The sequence below is a fragment of the Pelodiscus sinensis genome, chromosome 19, assembly GCF_052426305.1.
Source record: "Pelodiscus sinensis isolate ZL-2025 chromosome 19, ASM5242630v1, whole genome shotgun sequence".
NCBI lineage: Eukaryota > Metazoa > Chordata > Testudines > Trionychidae > Pelodiscus > Pelodiscus sinensis.
The window spans coordinates 25,201,502-25,224,300 of NC_143070.1; the positions used below are offsets into that span (position 1 = coordinate 25,201,502).

General features: G+C 51.6%; 1 protein-coding gene across 1 annotated transcript in view; it reads left to right on the forward strand.

The window, feature by feature from the left end:
• Positions 1–22,799, forward strand: part of LOC149522384 (butyrophilin subfamily 1 member A1-like) — a 62,151-nt gene that overhangs the window by 37,178 nt on the left and 2,174 nt on the right. Inside the window, exons 7-9 of the mRNA XM_089771082.1 lie at positions 13,929–13,949; positions 14,061–14,087; positions 15,195–15,221. Coding sequence (XP_089627208.1) covers positions 13,929–13,949; positions 14,061–14,087; positions 15,195–15,221 — 75 coding nt within the window. The remainder of the gene's footprint in view (positions 1–13,928; positions 13,950–14,060; positions 14,088–15,194; positions 15,222–22,799) is intronic.

The window sequence follows — 22,799 nt, forward strand, 5'->3', positions numbered from 1 at the left end:
TGCACGCTTCCATGTCCTATGTACAGAAGCTATTGCCCCCTGGAAAATGTGCCTCAAACACAGGATTATTATCAGTACATGTGACTTCCCAGGCATTTTAAATACCACCGCCTATGCTCTCAGCAGAACCCTACCTCAAGAGCAGAGTGACCGATGAGTGACAGTACTGTCAACGATCTTCTGTCACTGGGGCTATCCTCAGAGAGACCTTTTCACCACAAACCCCAACAAGAAGTGCCCCCTGGGTTGCTTCAGAGCAGGCATAGGAAAAGGATCCCCGGGAGGTGCTCAATATTCAAAAAGAGCCATCATTTACTCCATGCCACCCCTATCCCCCCATTCCCTTTCTCCACAGTACAATACACAGAATAAGAACGGACAGAGCAAAGATCATACTTCTAGCCCCTTCTTGGCCCAAGCAGTCCTTCCTCAACTGGATGGCCATATTTCCCCCAATCGCTCTACCGCAGAGCCCGAACCTATTATACCAAACAGGGCTCCAAATTCAGCCTCCCCAATTACCCAGGCTTCACCTCAAAGCCTGGTATCTAGATGGCTTTCAGAGTTAGAGCGCCAGTGCTTGGAACAAGTACAGAATGTACCACTGCATAGCAAGGCTAAGTCTACTCAAAAACCATATGCCCACAAATGGACACAATTTGTCAGATGGGCCACATCATGTAACATTCCACCTGAGGTGGCCCCGTTACCTTCCTCCCTCCAATATCTCCTGCACTTAAAACAATCCCATCTTTCCAGGAGCGCGATTAAGGTCCACCTGGCATCTCTCAGCAATATCAACTTTCCATATAAAAATAGACGATGCTACCAGCTTAGTTCATCCAGTGATGAAATGGTTCCTGAAGGGTCTCCAGGCCCTATACCGCGATGTAGCTTCCACAACTGAGCCATGAGATTTGCGCTTGGTTCTTAACACATTTACTAAATGACCATTCAAGCCCATGGCCACATGCTCCCTGCTTTACTTTTTGATGAAGACTGCCTTTCTAGTGGTCGTTTCTTCCTCCAGGTGTGTGGGAGAAATAGTGGCACTAATGGCTGACCCCCCAGATATCATTCTCTCAAAGACAAGGTAACCCTACGTACTCATCCCAAATTCCTACCTAAGAGTCACTCTTCTTTCCATATACATCAGACCATTCAGCTCCCAGTATATTTTCCCAACCCTCACACCAATCAGTTAGCAGCAAAAATGCATCCCCTCAACATCCGCAGGGCACTTTCCTTTTATATACCTAGAGCAAAGCCCTTCAGATCCTCACCTAGACAAGGGATGGGCAAAAGGGCCTCTGTGGGCTGGATCCGGGCTGCCGAGTGGGTAGATCCAGCCCATGGAGGCCCTGCTGCTCCCCCGCCCCCAGACCAATTAGGGTGGGAGAAGGCTTCCCGCACTTCCCCACCCTGAGACACTAATTGGCCCTAATTGGCCTGAGGGCAAGGGGGTGCAGGAAGTCTCCTCCCACGCCTGGGGCATGGACCCCTAGAAGGAACGTGGGGTGGGGGAAAAAGCACTCCCTCACCCCCAGGTCAATCATTGTCAGGAGTGGAGAACCTGGAAATACCTTGGCCCCGCCCCCTTCCGTTTGATGCCCCGCCCCTTCTTGTGCAGCCTGAAGTGGCCCCCAGAAAAAAATTATTGCCCACCCGGACCTAAACTTTTTATTCCACTGGCAGAACATAATAAGGGAAGGGATATATCATCTGAGACTCTCCCACTGGATTTTTGGACTGCATCAGAATATGCTATGAACATAACCAACAAAATCTCGGGAGCCTGAACTACAACCTCTTACTACAGCACCGCCAGCACTGAGTAAACCGCTGGCACCATCTAAGGCCTGCTATAAGACTAACAAAAAAACAGTTGCATCTCCTACTTAATCCATAACTAGCAACCTTTTTTCCAGCTCTGTCTTCTCCATCGCCACTGGCACCATCTTCACTGGCACCAGTGTGTGGTGTTACCTACCCTGACAGGAGATATTACAGATCGATCTCCTCTCTCTCCCCAGTGCCGCACCACTTATCTCGAGTTCTAGCACCTCGACAGATATCACTATCTCCTCCTTCCTCTGGAGGATCAGTGAGATCCCCTAGATCTCCCACATTATCAGCACACGCTGTCTGTCATGACAATTGTAGGAGTACCCTTTCCTCTAGACACTCTTCTCCCACAAGATCCTACTGTGAGCATCGTAGATGTAGATACTACTATGATCACCCACCCCATTGGGCTACACGATATAATCACTCACCAACTTATAGGAGACATTGGTCCCCATGTTTCATGCACGATTGCACTGGCTGTCCTCCATATACATACCATCCAGGCACAATATCCACAAACAAGTGAATGGTGGTCATGTCCCTCAAGTGTTGGACCGACCCACATAACTTACCAACAGGAGTACCCTTCCACCGAGATCAGTCCGCCATACAGATACCTCCCTACTTTGATGGAGAGCGCATTTGGATGGTCACCTTGTACAGGGCCGGTGGTCGACCAAAGAAACCGTGTTTCACATCGGTTTCTTAGAACTGAGAGCAGTATTCAGCATGTACAACCACTTCTCTACACGCATTCAAAACACAGTCAGGATACTTACCAACAATATGAAGACAATGTATTACATAAATCGTCAGGGAGGTGCCCGATCCCATTCCCTGTGCACCAAGGCAATTCACCTATGGAATTGGTGCATCCACCACAAGGTGACACTGGTAGCATCATACTTACCTGGCATCAACAATGTCTCAGCTGATACACTGAGCAGACATTTTGTGATAGACCACGATTGGGGACTGCACCATCACTTTCTTCAGCCCATCTTCTGCTATGGGGGGTTTCTCTTTTCTTCACATGAGAAAGCCAAAGGCCCTCAGTACTTCTCCAAGGCTGGAGTGGGGCTAGGATTGCTGGGAGTTGCCTTTCTCCTCAATTGAGACTTCCCCCTATTATATGCCTTTCCCCAACCTCACTAATCCAGAGAGTCCTTGAGAAGATCAACAGGAACAGGGCAGTAGTAATATTTATAGCCTCCTTATGGGCCCATCAAACGTGGTTTCCCTATCTCTCTCGGATGTCTCCTCATCCACATCGATCTTCTGCATAATGTAGATATGACCTTAGAGCCAGGCCTCTTACCAGTGAGTGTAGGATCAAACACTAAATGCATAAGTTGTATCACTAACAGAATAGTACAGCAAACACTTTAACTGTCTGTCACGAATGGGAGGGATAATAATCTTTTCTGGGTGTTCCAGCCATTCAGTTAATTAAGTCTTTTCACAGTGATTAACTCTTGAAACATAACCCTAATTGTCTTGCCTGTAAGTGTTAATGCCATAGACAATGGGTCCTAGAAAATCTCCAGGTATGCTACAGAAGCAGGAAGTGAGTCGGCAGGAGGCCAGAAGAGCCAATGGAAATAGAGTGTGGAATCTTTTAATTGGAAGCAGTGACCTTCCTTTTCCTGTCTTTGTGTGACCAGAGCAGACCTTGTCAAACATGAATTGAGCCAGGGAGCAGGGAATGGAGGGTTCAGTGACATCCATGTCTAGGGAAGGACTAAATTTTGGAACAGTAGGTATGTGAGTAGAACAAGAAAGGTTTAGTCAGACCGAATCAGACACTATAACTTTCCTAAAGGAATCTCAGGGAAACAATTCTCTGTGATTTCTCTCCCCCCCCCCCCCACACACTTTTTTCTCTCATTACTCTGTAACACGTAGAAACCAAGCAGTGTTTCAGCAAGAATGTTTTCTCTCTGTTGTTGTTAATGGAAATAGCTTTAAGACCATGATCTTACTCCTGTGTCCTAGAAGGCAGGAGATTCTGTGTGCACATACCTAAGACTGCAAAGCCAAAATAATAGGAGGGATCAGTTTTCCAAGCTCTCTCCAGAGGGAGGGTTAAAGAGCCTGAGGGTAGCCCACAGGAAGAATTTCCAAATGTGTCTTCCTGGATTTTCAAAGGGTTTTTGCATTTGTTGCTGGCAGCAATACCAATCCAGGGCCACGGAATCTTTGATCTTGGAGAGTTTTCAGACAGAAGACTTTAATGGCAGGATATTTCAAGGTCCCAATCCCTGCTGGCTGCTCAACAACTGCATTATAACCAGCATATCAAAGTAGATCAGAAATGCCGGTTTATAGAGCGTGCTGGTTGGGGGGAGGGAGGGAGGGACGAGTAGGGGTACAGGATAAGATCTTTTATTGGACGGATAATTTTAAGTCTTGATGTTGCATTCTGTTCACACCTAAAGCTCCCAGCAAAGTGAGTGAAAACACGTAATGAGCAAAGAAGCAGTTCTGGGATAGAAGGGCTAGTTTATTAAAGGTATTTGAACACCTAATGCCAATTGAAATCAGTGGGAGTAAGGACGTTAAATAGCTTGAAATTCTGGCCATAATTTCACAGGGAACTCAACATTTTTAGAATGATAAATCTATGCTATTTTGAAAATAATCTATTCTATTTTGATACTTCAGCTTAGAGTAGACACAAATTTAATAAAATATTTAATCATTTTCAAAGTTCTAGAATTTCTGAAATCTGAAATTGTGAAATCTCCATTCACTAAAAATATTCAAAATCACTGTTTGTTTATCTCTATTTGCTTTATTTACTGTGATGAGTGAGATATCTTGAAAATATTTCGTTCAAATTTTCTGTTAATTGAGCTTTGATTTGAGGTAGTTTACTGGTTTAATTAATGTTTATAATTAACAGTAATTAAGAAGACAACAATAAGTTTAAAATCACAAGACATGCCAGACATAATGAACTGATAACAATTCAGTATGGAGGTAATGGGAAGCCACAAATCTTTAAAATGTATCTTCTGTGAGGGTGAAATTCACCGTGTGCTGGAGGCAACATGAAGCGGGAAGCCAGAAGGACTCTGTGGCCCAATATCCTTCCACTCTTCTGACAAGTAAATAGTTTGGTCAGAATTGGATCATGTTACAGGCCACGTGTACCTTTATTTCGGGAGCCGTTATTTAATTTAATTTTAAAAATAAATCCAGAGGAGACTGAACCTGGTGAATTATATTCGCCTGCTGCAAGGTTGCTAAGTTCATCCTTTGATCCGGGAGACAGTGATCTGCGTCAGCCCATTAATAGGCACCAAGGACTTCTCCCCTGGAACTGGATCAAATAAATTGACTGGAGCATGTGGAGGAGGCAGAAGCAGAGTAGCCAAACCCCTGTGTGCTCCCCATCCTCTTCTGCCTCCTCCCGCCCCATCTATTCAGTTATTTCCTGCTCCATGCCAGCGGGCTTAGGGAATGAGGAAAGGCCCTTCTTCCTCCTTTGGCAGGTGAATGTTGGGTGTGATTTGTATTAGGAGAGCAGTTTGTGGTTGAATTTATTGTTACAAAAATCTGGGATGAGACCTAGTCTCATAAATGCTGTCCCCGTAGGTGTGATCTGGAAAAGTGAGATGCAGTAGAAAATTGGGGTTTGAATAGCAATGAAGCCTCTGCCTAAACTTGAGTATTGACAGTAGTGTAGAGCAGAACGTAAAAGATGGAGAAAGTAAAAACCTTCTACTCTTAGTGTTGACAGCAAGAAACCCATCGAAGACCCATAAATTGTAGACAATCAGTGCTTAACGTTCCCAGAAGTCAGACAGCCATGCAAAAATGAGAAAATGCTCCTAACAACAACTTATCTTTATTTCTGTTTATTTTTTTAGTTGATCGGGATAGAAAAATTGGTAAGTGTTGTGTTCTTTCCTCCAATGGGGAAACCTTTTGTATAATTATGTCCCCTTATAAAGGTGTTTTTTAATTTGTGTATTATTTTGTGGGGAGTATTTTAATCTTAAAAGAGTAAATATTTTCCATTGATTTCAATGCATGTAGGTTCAAGCACTAAATGCACATTCCACCAAAACAATAATGCTGATAATCTGAGGTTCAGGAATACCACTGTTTGGACCCTTGGCGCTCTTGGCAAATCCGACGAGAATGCACGAGAGATAAGGAAGCAGGACAAAGCTCTAGTGGCTAGGTTGTTATAGATGTTTGTTCAGTGAACTCGCTCATTAAAATCAGTTAGGTTCCTAAATGTGTTGAATAATTGGGCTCAAATTTCATAAGGAATTCCAAGCTTTCCAAATTGTAAATGCTTGAAAATAATCCGTTACTCTAGGACTCTGAAGTATAGTATAGCCACATGAGTTTGTAAAACATGAATGAAATGTTTGTGGTCCAGTTGCTGTGTACAGAAGCTATTGCTCTCTGGAAAAGGTGCCTCAAACACAGGATTACTATCAGTACATACTACCTCCCAGGTATTTTAAATACCACCGCCTACACACTCAGCAGAACCCTACTTCAAAAGCAAGAGTGACCGATGAGTGACAGCGCTGTCAACAATCTACTGTCACTGGGACTATCCTCAGAGAGACCGTTTCAGAGTTAGAGCGCCAGTGCTTGGAACAAGTACAGAATGTGCTACTACATAGCAGGGCTACGTCTACTCAAAAAATGCATATGCCCACAAATGGACAGAATTTGTCAGATGGGCCACATCACGTAACATTCCACTTGAGGTGGTCCCGTTACCTTCCTCCCTCCAATATCTCCTGCACTTAAAATAATCACATCTTTCCAGGAGTGCCATTAAGGTCCACCTGGCAGGGATCACAACTTTCCACACAAAAATAGACGATGCTACCAGATTAGTCCATCCAGTGATGAAATGGTTCCTGAAGGGCCTCCAGGCCCTGCACCCCGACGTGACTCCCACAGCTGAGCCATGGGATTTGCACTTGGTTCTTAACACATTTACTAAATGATCATTCAAACCCATGGCCACATGCTCCCTGCTTTACTTTTTGGTGAAGACTGCCTTTCTAGTGGCCGTTACTTCCGCCAGGTGTGTGGGAGAAATAGTGGCGCTAATGGCTGACCCCCAAATACCATTTTTTCAGACAAGGTAACCCTACGTCAGTGGTCCCCAACCTTTTTAGGTTGTCGGGCGCCAGGGGGCGTGGCCGTTTGCCCGCCGGGCGCCAGGGGGCGGGGCCCGGGGGCACCCCTCCATCCACGCGCCCGGGGGCGGGGCCCCACCTAGCTGCGCGCCCGGGGGCGGGGCCCCCCATACCTGCACGCCCGGGGGCAGGGCCCTCTTCAAGGGCCGCACGCCCGGAGCCGGCGCTCCCCCTCCCTCCCACCAAGTGCCGAGCGCCCGGAGCCAGCGCTCCCCCCCGCCGCCTCCCGCCGAGTGCTGCGCGCCCGGCGCTCTCCCTGCAAGCGCCCGTGCGCCATGTGCCCGGGGCCAGGCCAGCCCCGAGCACCTGGCGGGCGCATTGAAATGCCCCGCGGGCGCCATGGCGCCCGCAGGCACCGTGTTGGGGACCACGGCCCTACTTACTCATCCCGAATTCCTACCTAAGATACACTCTTTTTTCCATATACATCAGACCATTCAGCTCCCAGTATATTTTCCCAACCCTCACACCAATCAGTTTGAAGCAAAACTGCATCCCCTCAACTTCCGCAGGGCACTTTCCTTTTATATACCTAGAGCAAAGCCCTTCAGATCCTCACCTAGACAAGGGACGGGCAAAAGGGCTTCTGTGGGCTGGATCCGGGTTGCCGAGTGGGTAGATCCAGCCCACGGAGGCCCTGCTGCTCCCCCTCCAGGCCAATTAGAGTCTGGGGGGCAGGAGACCAAGGGCAGGAGACCTTCTCCGCTCTGCCCCCACCCCGTGAGCAGTGCCTGGTGCTTCAAAGCACCACATGCTCCTGGCAGGGTGGGAGGAGGCTTTGTGCACTTCCCCACCCCCAGACCCTAAATGGCCTTGGGGTAGAGGGGTGCAGGAAGTCTCCTTCCACGCCTGGGGCATGCCTCATAGAAGGAACTTAGGGTGCGGGCACAGGCCAATCTTTATTGGGGGTGGGGAACCTGGAAATACCTTGGCCCCACCCCCTTCCACTTGATGCTCCACCCCTTCCAGTGCAGCCCAGGACCACTTCAAAAATTTCCAAAGTGGCCCCTGGCAAAAAATTATTGCCCACCCTGACCTAAACTGTTTATTCTACTGGCAGAACATAATAAGGGAAGGGATATATCATCTGAGAGACTCTCCCACTGGATTTTTGGACTGCATCAGAAAATGCTATGAACATAACCAACAAAATCCCGGGAGCCTGAACTACAACCTCTTACTACAGCACCGCCAGCACTGAGTAAACCACTGGCACCATCTAAGGCCTGCTGTAAGACTAACAAGACGACAGCTTGAAACCTTTCCAAAGGGCAAAAATTGCACTTTCCATCAATTAGGCCATTATGGAGGTGGCCAATGAAAAATGGCAAATCCCACTCTCCATCTCACCTACTAACAAAAGGGCCAATAAAAAGAATTTCATCCCTGCCAAGGGCACGAACTTTCTTTTTTCTCATCCCCAGACAAATTCCCTGGTGGTCGACATAGCACAACCAGGGGCTAAAGTGCCACCATACAAGAATGCCACAGCAGGCAAAGAGAGCAAATGCTTAGATCTTTTTGGTAGAAAGATCTATCCCTCATCAACCTTATCACTGAGCATTGCTAACTATGCAGCTCTCTTAAGAAATCATGATTTCAACAATTATAATAAGCTCACTGTTCTCAGTGAACATTTAACAGATAACAAAACACCAATCTTTGAAATCATAGGACAGAAGCACTGTGCTGCCACACGGACAGCCTGACAAATGGCTCTTGATGTTGCAGACACAGCAGCACAATCTACTGCCAAATCAGTGGAAGAGTATCCTGGTTACAATCAGCTACAGTCCAAAGTAGAGGACCTCCCGTTCAACAGACAAAGTTATTCACCGAAAGGACCAGTGAGGTCCTCCATACGAGTAAAGATTGGGGGCATGTACATGACCCCAATCAACAAAAACAGTATGTGCCATACCAAAGGCACCATGAATTTGCATACCCCAGATATCAGAACAGGGGATTCAACCAATCCCATGTGAGACAACACCCTCAAAGGAGGCATCCACAAAATAATTTGATGTCCAACGAGCAGAACAATAAGCAATAGGTTTGATGCATTAGTCGAGGGCATGCAAGATCTCCCGCTCACCTGTCCACGCCAAGACCAGGTTCCTTCTTTTTCATTACTGCTTAAAACCATTCTATCATCGATGGGCTGTCATCACAACCGACCACTGAATCCTCGAGCTCAGAGCATCAGGCTACACCAGTGGTTCCCTACCTGTGGTCCGCAAACCCGTGGTGGTCTGTGACAGTACTTCAGGGGGTCCGTGGAAAGTTTTAAATGTTTAGATCCTTACTTCTTTTCTTTTTCTTTCCTTTTCATTTTCTTTTCTTTTTTTCCTTTATCTTTTTCTTTTCTCTCAACGAGGGGGAGGAGGGGTTGTGTGAAATTTTAATAGATTGAAAAGGGGTCCATATGCTCAAAAAGGTTGGGAACCACTGGGCTACACAATTCCGTTTACATCCCTTTCCCTACCCTCTCCCCCCTGCCTGTCCCTCTTCACGGTGCCTTCTCACAAGGCCCTATTAAAACAAGAGGTCCAACGCTTCCTCTCCATGGGGGCAGAAGAGGGTACTGGATGAGTTCAGGGGCAGAGGCTTCTATTCCCACTACTTTCTCACACAAAAAAAGGACAGACAGTTGGAGACCCATTCTCGACCTCCATAGACTCAATTGATATCTTTGCAAACACCGGTTCAAAACGGTGACTTTGGCTTCTATTATCCCTGCACTAGATGGGAGGGACTGATTTGCAGCCCTCAACCTACAAGATGCCTATTTCCACATCACAATCCACCCTGCTCACAGACGTTTCCTAAGATACACGGTAGCTACAGAACATTTCCAATATCTTGTCCTACTCTTCAGCCTGTCTTCTGCACCCAGAGTATTTTCCAAACTGCTTGCTGTCATTGCAGATTACTTATGGAGCAAGGGAATTAACATATTCCCGTACCTCAATGACTGCCTAATAAAAGGCTCTTCCTTCCCAGAAACTTTTGAATCCATGAATGCAACATGGAAAATATTCAAATCCCTGGGCCTCATCATCAGAGTGGAAGAAAACATTGTCCTCGCTGTGTTTGTAAGCAACAAGTAGCCAGAGGCAGTTTTATTATGAGCTGCAGCAAGGGAAAAACTGGTTTGGACTGGGCGGGAGTTCCCCCCCCCCCAGGCAGATCTTTGAATACAAGCAATTATGAAGCAGTTTATATACTGTCCATTAGATATAACAACAATAACAATTAGTCTCCTTCCCATTACAAACACCAATGGCTAACAGTTATTTAGTTCCACCCAGATGCTCCTTATCTCAAGGTCCCTACCAGAGTCAGCGTTCTATCCTTATCTCCGTATGGAGGCGAGAGGCGAAGGCAGCGTCTAATTACAGATCTCGCGTTGTCAGGCCACAGACTTAGCCTGACTCTTGCTCTCTTGTTAACAAGACCAAGATGGCTGCACACAAATTCCCTTATTCCCTTTTCCTGCCTCCACAGCAGTGATCAAAAATCTCCTCTATGTCCTGCTCAGTCCTTGAAATGTACAAGTGCCTGCTTAGACTGTACCTCAGCACAGTGATACCCACCATTGCAGAGGTTCCAGGCAATACAGGACTTCATAGCAATGGTCACCATGAGCCTACAGTACAAGTACTTACCTGTGTCCAGCTCATGGCAGCCACAACAAACATGGTTTCTCATGCACGACTGCACTGGCTGGCCTCCATACTTGGATGGGGAGAGCATTTGGATGGTCACTGGGCTGATGGTCCACCAAAGAAACCTTGTTCCACATCAGTCTCTTAGAACGGAGAGCAGTCGTCAGTATGTACAAGCACTTCTCCACACGCATTCAAAATACAGTCAGGATACTTGCAGTACTGCGTAACCACACTAGGTGTGTGGGTTACATAAGCACTTCTCCACGCACATTCAAAATACAGTCAGGATACTTACCGACAATATGATGACAACATAGAATCATAGAATAATAGGACTGGAAGGGACCTCGAGAGGTCATCGAGTCCAGCCCCCCGCCCTCAAGGCAGGACCAAGCTCCGTCTACACCATCCCTGACAGATGTCTATCTAACCTGTTCTTAAATATCTCCAGAGAGGGAGATTCCACCACCTCCCTTGGCAATTTATTCCAATATTTGACCACCCTGCCAGTTAGGAATTTTTCCCAAATGTCCAATCTAAACCTCCCCTGCTGCACTTTAAGCCCATTACTCCTTGTCCTGTCCTCAGAAACCAAGAGGAACAAATTTTCTCCTTCCTCCTTGTGACACCCTTTTAGATATTTGAAAACCGCTATCATGTCCCCCCTTAATCTTCTTTTTTCCAAACTAAACAAGCCCAGTTCATGAAGCCTGGCTTCATAGGTCATGTTCTCTAGACCTTTAATCATTCTTGTCGCTCTTCTCTGTACCCTTTCCAATTTCTCCACATCTTTCTTTCACATTACATAAATCACGAGGGAGGTGTCCAATCCCATTCCCTGTGCATCAAGGCAATTCACAAGGTGACACTGGTAGCATCATACTTACCCAGCATCAACAATGTCTCAGCCGATACATAAGAACGGCCGTACTAGGTAAGACCAAAGGTCCTTCTAGCCCAGTATCCTGTCTGCCAACAGTGGCCACCACCAAGTGCCCCAGAGGGGGTGGACCGAAGACAATGATCAAGTGATTTGTCTCGTGCCATCTCTCTCCAGCCTCTGACAAACAGAGGCCAGGGACACCATTTTATCCCCTGGCTAATAGCCTTTTATGGACTTAACCTCCATGAATTTATCTAGCTTCTCTTTAAACTCTGTTCTAGTCCTAGCCTTTACAGCCTCCTCTGGCAAGGAGTTCCACAGGTTGACTATGCGCTGTGTGAAGAAGAACTTTCACTTATTAGTTTTAAATCTGCTACCCATTAATTTCATTTGGTGTCCTCTAGTCCTTATATTATGGGAACTAATGAAGAACTTTTCTTTATTCACCCTCTCCACACCACTCATGATTTTATAGACCTCTATCATACCGCCCCCCCCCCCCAGTCTCTTCTTTTCCAAACTGAAAAGTCCCAGTCACTTTAGCCTCGCTTCATATGGGACCTGTTCCACCCCCTAATCTTTTTAGTTGCCCTTTTCTGAACCCTTTTCAAGGCCAAAATATCTTTTTTGAGGTGAGGAGACCACATCCGTACACAGTGTTCAATATGTGGGTGAACCATAGTTTTAAACAGGGGCAGTAAGATATTCTGTATCATATTTTCTATCCCTTTCTTAATAATTCCTAACATCCTATTTGCCTTTTTGATCGCCGCAGCACACTGTGTGGACGTTTTCAGAGAACTATCCATGATAACTCCAAGATCTCTTTCCTGATTTGTTGTAGCCAAATTAGCCCCCATCATACTATATATATATATAGTTGGGGTTATTTTTTCCAACGTGCATTACTTTACACTTATGCACATTAAACTTCATTTGCCATTTTGTTACCCAATCACTTAGTTTTGTGAGATCTTTTTGAAGGTCTTCACAGTCTGCTTCTGTCTTGACTATCTTGAACAGTTTAGGATAATCCGCAAACTTTACTACCTCACTGCTTGCCCCTTTCTCTAGGTCATTTATCAATAAATTGAACAGGATTGGTCCTAGGACTGACTCTTGGGGGACACCACTAGTTACCCCTCTCCATTCTGAAAATTTACCATTTATTCCTACCCTTTGTTTCCTGTTTTTTAACCAGTTCGCAATCCAAGAAAGGACTTTCTCTCTTATCCCATGGTCATGTAATTTACACAAGAGCCTTTGGTGAGGGACTTTGTCAAAGGCTTTCTGAAAAATCTAACTATACTATATCTGCTGGATCCCCCTGGTCTGCATGTTTGTTAACCCCTTCAAAGAACTCTAAGGGTATGTCTACACTACCACTCTAGTTCGAACTAGGGTGGTTAATGTAGGCATCTGAAGTTGCAAATGAAGCCCGGGATTTAAATTTCCCTGGCTTCATTTGCATCTTGCCGGGCGCCGCCATTTTTAAATCCCCGGTACTTCGGACTCCGTGCCCGCGGCTACCCAGAGTAGGTAGTTCGAATTAGGCTTCCTAACCTCAGATCGGGTTAAGGAGGTCTTGATGCATAGCAGGAAACATACTACATGCTCCACCGCCCTCCGAAAGTGGTGCAGATTTGCGTCATGGTGTACAGACAAACGGCTGGACCTGCATTCAGTACCACCACACTAAATTTTGGATTATATCTGCTCCTTAAAACAATCAGGCCTTAGCCTTGGCTTCTCTCCAAGTTCACCTGGCAGCAGTTGCCACCTTTCACCACACTGGGACGACCTGTCACCAACAGTGGAGCACTCACGGGGATTCACATCTTGAAGAACTGTTATTACTGCACAAGGTACTTTTTTCACTTCTCATCTCCTGCTTTCATTCTCCTGATCTTTTGATTTTATCACCTTGCTCACCTCCTACCAGGCTCCAGTTTGATTCACCTGTTGTTCCACTGGAGTCTTGCTTGAGAAATGTCTTGGTATTTATTTCTGCACCTTTGGCTGTTTGCTCTTCAAATTCCATTGGGTCCTCCAACAATCCACTTCATCCTTTATCTGACACAGGTTAGACTTCTGTTTACTGAATGATCCCTGATTGGTTCTAATTACCTCTGGCACCTGCCAGTTAGCTAGACCAGGGAGTTCATCCCCTTCTACTTCTGGTTTTGCTTAAGCACAGGTATGAACTGTGCTTTCTGTAACTGAGTAGATTACACCGTCAACCTAGATTCTGAGTCAGAAGATTTTAATTTGTTTACTCTTTAATGTGGGAACGTATTGAATACCTCCTTTTTAACATGTGGGTCTCATTTTCCTTTCCTTTGCTTTTAGATAAACTGCAGGGTGAGCTCAGTAAGTTGTTTTTATTATTATTATTACTAATGTAAAACTTGCTACAAAATTGTCTCCTATTCAGCGTTTCTGTGTTCAGGAGAGGTCTCATGTCTCTGTGTTTGTTTTCAGAGTGGAGAAGAGCCCTACTAAATGCAGGTAAATACATTCACATTTTTCCCCATGTGGGAGGTCAGGGGTGGGGGTGTGTGGGCGGGAGGGGGGCTCAGCAGACCCCTTTGTCCCATTCTCCCTGCCTTGTCCAACTCTCCAGCCGGGGCTCCCTGTCAGACACCCCAGCTGGTGGGTGCGATCACCCCCTCTCCACAGTACGGGGGGGGGGTCAATGAACCCGATAACGGTGTCCCACCTCAGCGGCAAAAGAGGGGCCCACACCCCAAGTGTCACCCCTCAACGGGACGTGGCCCTAGCCGTCTCTGCCACCCGGCCGCTGCTGTCCGCACGCCAGATGGCGGCCAGGTTCACAAAAAGGGGTTGGGTGCCAGTGGGGGTGAGGGAGGGGGACCTGGACCCGCCCTCTCTCCGGATCCCAGCCCGGGGCCCTAAGTGCAGGGGCTCGTGATCGCCCCTGCACGGCAGACGGGGAGTGTTTCCTCCCGCAATGCATCTGCCCAAGGATGCCAGAAGGCTCCTGCCCGGGGCTGCTTCCTCCCTTTCCCTAGCCCCTCGGGTACCCCCGCCATCTTGCACGACCTACCGCGGTTCAGTGGTCCCGGTTTGAGGTTGCGGTGTCCAAGCCCCGTGGGGCTGCCGTAGCCACGGGTCCGGCCCCGGCCAAGTTGCTCCTCCGATGGGTGTCGGGGCCTATCCCGGCTGTCCGCGGACCCAGGACTGACTGCCCGCTGGCTGTGGGGGCTGTCTCGAGAGTCCCGAGGACAGGGGCGGGCCACCAGCCAGCCTTGGTCGCGCACCTGTGGGCCTTTTTACAATGGTCCGCCGTGCCGGACACCTCCTGGGGCTCCCCCCTTCCAGCGGCGTGGCGGCTTCCCCTGCAGCCGCCCAGCTGTCCATTTCCGCCACGGCCCCTCCCAGCGCCGTCCCAGGGGTTTGGCCCGCGCCTCTGCCCTCCATCCAGCGGTCCGGGCCGTTCCGCGTGCGGGCCGCTGACGGCCCGTCACACCCTATTTGAAAAGTTATCAATAGCTATTATATTTTTCTCTTGTCATAAACTTTATCTGAGATTGTTTTCTATTCAGCAAGTCTGTGCTCAGGGCAGTCCTCATCTCTCTCTCTGCTTGATTTCAGGCTGGGAGAAAGCCAGACAACATGCAGGTAACTGCTGTAAACTCTGCTGAATGTGATCTTTCAAAACTTCAGCTCACCTGTAAGCTTTCTGCTCCTTTGCTTTGGGACAGTGTTGAATAATGAGACCATTTCCCTGGGCAGGGAGCGGCTCAAGGTGGGAAGACAGGAAGCCACCATTAGCCCTCTTGTACTACCAGTGTTGGTGGTAGCTGGGGACTTCTGGGCACTTTCAAATCTGGGGGCAGAAGGGAGGGCCAGGATATGTACCTAGGAAGGTGTTGGAGGGGGGCAGCAGGCAGAACTAGGGTCGAGATCTTGCCCCACATATTTGGTGGAGTCTGGGCACTGTAGGTCCATAATTCATTGCTCCTGTCTGGAGCTGATGTTTTTATAACCTGATTATGAAGCTCCCCGACCCATGGTCACTTAAGCCTGGTCTAATGAGGAGTTTAGGTTGAAGGAGTGGAGAGAAGAATCCGTTCTCACAGAGCTCTGAACCAGCAAACGAAATACAAGTATCTATGTGAAGATCACAAAGGGCGTGGTGGAGAGAGGACATGCCAGGGATGCCCAGCAGTGCCCTGTGAAAATAAAGGAGAGGGGGAGTCTTAGGAAAAGACAAATGAGGCAAACAGAGGGTCTGCTTTATTTTTCAGGCAGAACGGCTCTTGTGCAAGAGTGGGGCTTGCGCCAGAAGGAGCTGTGGAGACGACTCCTTTTTGCGCAAAAGCCTCTTGTGCAAAAAGCGGCTGAAAATTAATTATACAAATGAGGTGTGGCAATATTCCACACTTTGCCTCATTTGCATATTTATTGCACAAGCCATAGCCAAAGGGTCTGTCTGCTCGGCCCAGGGCAGCGAATCTTCGAGCTGGGGGGGGGGAGCACACAGCAGGGGGCGGCCTTGTCAGTTCAGGCCCTGATACCTAGGGGGGCTCAGCAGAGAAGGTCGTGTGAGATTGACAGTGACAGAGCCCCAAGCTCTGCAGGATTCTTTAGTGCTGGGGCACAAACCCCACAACCAGAGTCTGCCCCTCCCCTGGCTCTGGGACGCGCTGCCCGTCTGTGTAGCCAAACCTGCCATGTCTGCAGAGCCCGGTGTGAGACCCCCAGTGTGTCTGCCCCAGGGCTGGGCGAGGGGAGCCGGGGGGGAGTGTGTGTCTGGGGCAGTCACTAGCCGGGGTCATCTGACCCCTGGGGGCTCTGGGAGGGGCTCTGTGGCCAGTGCCGGTGCTAGGAGATGCCGGGGCAGTGGCAGAGGGTCTGTGCCGCTCGCAGGGCCCAGGGGACACGTCGCTCTGGGCAGAGAGTTCAGGCTGGAGCCGAGTCTCCACTGGCAGCCGGGTCTGTGGGCTGAGATCAGGGCTGGGGGGATTTTCCTGGCCAGGGCACATTTCACAGCTGCTCTGGAGTGTCCAGCTGGTGCCCTGAGCCCGGCCTGCCCGTCACCGCGTGGGGCTGGGGCTGGGGCCAGTCCCTCCCTGCCGGTCACTGGGGCCTGGGCGCCTCAGCTGCTCAGGCAGGTTTGCAGAGGGGCTGGGCAATCGGGTGCTGATGGTTCATCGGCAGAACAATTCGATTTGGGGCCCAGTGAAACTGCTCCTGGCCCCAGGCTGAGTTTGCTGGCGAGTGTCCATGGACAGAGCCAGGTGCCGCCGCTTCCCTTCCAGCCTGTAGCCCAGGGGCGGGGACCCAGCTGGGAGCCCCAGGTCCCTTCCCTGTGTGGGGCGGGGCAGGGATGGGAATGTGGGTCCCCCCTCAGGTGGGGGCTGGAACCGCTGGGCTCCGGGGGTCTGACGTGGGGTCCCTCAGTCTCTGCTGCTGCAAATGCTCCCCTGGGTCTAACACGACCCAGGGCCCTGGGCAGAGCGTGGGGATGAGACTGGCTCTGCAGCACAGTGGGGCGGCCCCACCTGGGAGCCCAGAGTCCAACCCCCAGCCCCAGTGACCTGCAGTTACTGACCCATAACTCAGTGAGGGGAGGGGCGCGGCCCCGGCACAGCAGCGTCTGAGGCCGTGGGAGCCGGGTTCCCTTGCACTGATGCACCTGCCCCCGTGCAAACCCTCAGTGCAGCCACGTGGGTGTGAACTGGGCCTGGCCCCTAGGGCAGCTTCTCTCAATAGGAGGGGGAGGAAATGGGGAATTGCCCCTCCCCTCCCCACTGCCCTCATTGGCAGCAGCCCATTGGCTTGTGTTTACACCCCCTCCCATCCTCTGCCTCCCTGCCCCTCCTAGGAGCCCTCATGGAGGAACTGGGCCGGGAAAGTGGAGACCTGTCCCACCCCTCCCTCCCTCTATCTGTCCATACGCTCCATCCCTCAATCCCCCTGGCACCTGCCCTTCCCCTCCACACACCCTCCTGGTGCCTCCCCCTACTCTCACTGCTCTCCAATGCCTGCCCCCTGCCTCCTTCTCCTCTGTGCCCACCCCCTCACCGCCCTCTGCCCCAGTTCTCCTCATGCCTCTCTGTGCCCTCACATGTGACTTGCCCCACCCCCTGCCTTCCTCATGCCCCCCTCCTTTCACCCCCTCTGACCTGGCACCCACCCCTCCCTCTCTTCCCCCTCCCTTTTGTCTGCCCCTCCCTTCCCCCTTCTGACCCCTGGCACCTGCCCTCTGGTGCCCTCCCTTCCCTTGCCCCCTTCAACCTCCAATGGCTGCTTCACACCTGGCCCCTTGTTGGCCCTGATGCCTGTCGCATTCCAGGCTGCACCCCTGAGCCCCTGGCACCTGCCCCTCCCCCCGCCCCTTGTGCCCTCTAGACCCTGGTATCTGCCCCACCTAGGCCTCAGCATGAGCCCTTCCCTTGCCCCCGCCCCCATCCTGCCCCTTCCCTCACACTCCCTCCCCCTTCCACCTTCCACCTTCCTCTTAGTTCTCCCCCTCCCCTCCCATCTGCCTCCCGACACCTGCACCCTCCCCCTCCCCAAACCACTGGTGCCAGCCCCTTTGTGCTCCCCTCCCCTGGGCCTGTCTCTACCCACAGCTTGCCCGGTGCAAGTCCTCACCCTTGGCCCCCTTTGAGCCCCCTGATGTTTGCCCCTTCCCCTCCTTCCTTCTCTAGCCCATTGGTGCCCTTCCCTCCCCTCTGGGTACTGCCCCTCCACTCACCTTCCTCTGCTGCCCTTGTGCCCTCCCTTCTCCTCACCCAACTCTCTGCCCCCCTGTGCTCCTCTGTTTCCTTGTCCCCACTCTGCCCCCTGGTGCCTGCCCCTCTGCTCTCTGCCCTGCTTATCTCTGCCCCTCTGCTCAGCCCCCTCTCTCCCTTGGGACTGCTTCTTCCCTGGCCCATCTCTGTTCTCCTGGCACCCACCCCTCATGTCCCTCCACCCTGGATGACAACTCTCTCCTTGCTGCCCTTTTGCCCCCTGGGGTCTGCCCCCCATCCCCCTCTCACCTCTCTCTTTCCCCTAGTCACCTGCCCTGTCTCCCACCCCCTCCTGCCCCTGGGGCCACGTGAGGCCTGGAGGATGCTGGCAGGTGAGGAGAACGTGAGTCAGGAAGTGTCATTTCTCCTTCACCGCACACAGGAGCCAGGGGCACCCAGTGACGTGACCAGGCAGCGAGACTGACCCACACACAAGGCAGCGTTTCCTTGTGCAGCGCAGTCGGCCGGCGGGGCTCTGCCGGGGGCGGGGTGAAGGCCAAAGTGACAACATGGCTCAGAAAGGGCAAGATCCGTTCACGGAGGGTCGCTCTGCCAGTTGCTCTGAGCCAGGGTGGGCAGGGATGCGCCAGCCTGTTCTGAGTTTCCCCAGTCTCTGTGCTGGACGCTGGGAGTGGGCGATAGGGCAGGGATCACTAGACGATTCCCTCCTCTGCTCATTCCCTCTGGCTGCTCCAGGCGCTGCAGTGGCAGGAGGCAGGACACTGGGCAGAGGGAGCAGGGGTCTGGCCCAATATGGCTGGTTTTGCATAAATATTAATTATAATAATCACAACACAGTTAATACAGAAACTCCCCTGGACACTGGCCTGTCGAGCTAGTGATGTCGTAACACAAGGACCTTGGCAATTAATGGATTTTAAAAGTCCTGGTCTCCTAGCAAACGTGTTTTTCTATCCGGTTCCCAGGCACAAAGCAGGGTGCTGGAGTGAAGTTCCTGACACACAGTCCCACAGACCCATGTTTTGGCTGCTGCTGTTTGCTGCACTACTGTTCCCTCTACTGCTCTGTCCCCAATGGCCTGGCCCCGGCACATTCTGGTGCCCACCCCACCCCATGCCCTGGGCCCATCCCTCCAGGTCCCACCAGCTCTGAGTGATGGCAGCTCTGAGTGGAGAACCTCGCGGCTAGGGCAGGCTGGGCTGCCCCCCCTGCCCCCCATCCACCCTGCTCACTGTCCCCAGCAGGGCTCAGCCCTGAGAGCTCTGTGACTGCAGCTCCAGCCATCACTGAACCAAGCCAAAGGCTCCGTCTGGTCCAGGCAGCTCTGTCTGCGCAGGAGAGAGGGCCCGGCAAATCCCTGGGCCACCCGCCCTCTGCTTACCAGCTCCCGGCACCCCCACCCTGCTCCCCAGCTCAGGTGGCTGGGGGTGGCCAGGGCTTAACCTGTTACCAGAGAGGGGCCGGGCTCCAGCATGTTTGTTATTTTCCCAACTGATGGGCCAAGCCCAGAGGTCTCAGAGGGGCCAATTGATTCCGTATCTTAAAAAACCCTCAAAAACCAACGAGTGCTCCTGTAGCACCTGAGAAACCAACAACCAATCCAGTCGTCTCTCTGGGTATGTCTACACTACAAAGTTAGTTCGAACTAACGGATGTTAGTTCGAACTAACTTTAATAGGCGCTACACTAGCGCTCCACTAGTTCGAATTTGAATCGAACTAGCGGAGCGCTTAGTTCGAACTAGGTAAACCTCATTTTACGAGGATTAAGCCTAGTTTGAACTAGCTAGTTCGAATTAAGGGCTGTGTAGCCCCTTAATTCGAACTAGTGGGAGGCTAGCCCTCCCCAGGTTTCCCTGGTGGCCACTCTGGCCAACACCAGGGAAACTCTATGCCCCCCTCCTGGCCCCGGACCCCTTAAAGGGGCACAGGCTGGCTACGGTGCCCATGCCAGGTGCAAGCCTGCCAGCACCCAGCCAGCAGACCCTGCACCTGGCACGGCACAGAGCCACCCACCCGATGTCCCCCAGCCCACCTCCTCTTCCCGGGACCAGGCTGGCGGCTCCCGGGAGCTTGCCCGAGACCGCAAGAGGCGGGCACCTGCCTGGGCTAGTGCGGACATTGTGGACCTTGTCCACGATCTCCGCACTAGGCACAGGAAAGTGTCCGGCTAGGGCAGGAGATCTGCCAGCCTGGCCGCCCAGGAGCAGGTGTGCATGAAAATCAAGGGGGTCCACTGAGACCCCCGACCCTGAGCCCTGAGCTTACAATGGCTGTCCTGGGTCAGACCAAAGGTCCATCTAGCCCAGTAGCCTGTCTGCCGACAGCGGCCAACCCTAGGGACCCTGGAGGGGATGGACCGAAGACAGTGACCAAGCCATTTGTCTCGTGCCATCCCTCTCCAGCCTTCCACAAACTTTGGGCAGGGACACCACGCCTACCCCCTGGCTAACACTACTCCATGGACCCAACCTCCATGACTTGATCTCACTTCCCTTTAAACTCTGTTCTAGTTCCAGCCTTCACAGCCTCCTGCAGCAAGGAGTTCCGCAGGTTAACTATTTGCTTTGTCAAGAACAACTTTCTCTTACTAGTTTCAAGCCTGCTACCCATTCCTTTCCTTTGGTGTCCTCTAGTCCTTCTTTATGGGAACTCAGGAAGAACTTTTCTGAATGCACCCTCTCCACCCAACCCCTGCTTTTAGAGACCTCTATCCTGTCCCCCCTCCGTCTCCTCTTTTCTAAGCTGAACAGTCCCAGTCTCTGTAGCCTTTCTTCATCTGGGACCTGTTCCCAACCCCTGATCATTGTAGTTGCCCTCCCCTCTCCCAGCCTTTCTCTTCCCCTCTCCCACCTCCTCTTCCCAGTCTCCCCCAGTTTTGTTCAATAAAGACAGAGTCAATGTTGGAAGAAACGTTATCTTTATTTTGTACATCAATAAGAAGGAGGGTTAGGGAAGGGTAAGTGGAAGGAGGTGAGGGAGGAATGGGGTACGAGCCCCCGATGGGGAGGATTGGGCTGGCTCTGCGGGCTTCTGGGGGTGGAAGCTCTCCTGCAGCCCCCCAATTGCCCCCTCTCCTCAGATGGCAGCCTGTGGCAAGTGCAGCCGGTCTGATAGCCGAGTGCTGTGATGTGCCCAGTGTGGGTACTCCGGGCACTCCAAGCTAGAACTTCTTTGCAAGCGGGGCACCCCTTAGAACTGTGTGTCCGGGGTGGGGGTCGGGACCCTTTAAGCGCAGCCCTCGGCTAGCCTGAGACAGCATCTCCATGCTCTAAGTCCTCCTCTTATGCCCTGCCGGCACTGCTTCCGGCCATCCTTAAGCCCTGTTCAGGGTCCACTCAATGTGGACATGCTAGTTCGAATTAGCAAAACGCTAATTCGAACTAGTTTTTAGTTCTAGATGCGTTAGTTCGAATTAGCTTAGTTCGAATTAACTAATTCGAACTAAGTTAGTTCGAACTAGCGCTGTAGTGTAGACGTACCCTCAGTTAGTCTGAGGGCGCTGCAGGACTTTGTAAGCCCAGAGGTGCCAGGGCTGGAAACTGACGATCCCAGAGGGGCCGGGGCTCAGCCCCAGCACAGATTTGGTGCTGAGGGTCCCTCCCCCAGGCAGGCCCAGCCCAGCTCTGCTGCTGCCCGTCACTCAGACACTAAAAGGGTCCCAACATTTCCTGACCCCACATGGCACCTCAGTGGTTTGTGCCCAGCCCCAGGCAGAACGGATCCCGGGCAGCCCAGCTCTGTGGGCCGGGCCCCAGGCAGGGCAGGCGTGTCCCTGGCAACACAGGCTGGGCCTGGCATCATCCCAATCTGGCTCCTTATGAGCTGTTGGGGGAGGGCTCCCTCAGGCCGTTTACACACTAGTGAGTCGGCCCGGGCAGCCAGACCAGCCCCACCGGCACAGACAGCAGCTGGGAGCTTGTCCGGGCCCTGCTGTCACACCCGCCCTGGCTCTCAGGGGAGATTCGGGAGCCGCCCAGCAGATCAGCAGAGCGTTCATGTGGCCACAGCCCGTGTGTCTCCTGGGCGCGCCTCAGTGCACGTCATAAAATGTATTCCGCACACGGCTAGGCACAGTTGGAGGGTCCTAGGGAAACCCCGGCTGGAACCTGCCCCTCCCTTCACCCCCCTCTGTCCTCATGGTGCCTGCTCCTCTTGCCCCCATTGCCCCCCTTCTGCCCCTCTCATCTGCCCCTCCCCTTCCCTCTGCCAGCATCAGTCTGTCCCCTCCCTCCCCCACCCCGACACCTTCCCACCCCTCCCCCGCTCCTCCTGCCCTTTCCCTTCACTGTCTCCCCTTGGCCCCTGTTAGCCCTTGTGCCTGCCCCTCCTCCTGCCCCATTGCTGCCAGCCCATCTGCTCCTCCTGTGCCCCCTGCCTTTAACCCCTCCCCCTGTGCCTCTCTAGCCCCCTGGCACCCACTCTTCCCACCCACTGAGAATAAAACCTTCCCCCCCCCCCCCATCTGCCCTGGTGCCTTCCCCATCCCTGTCCCC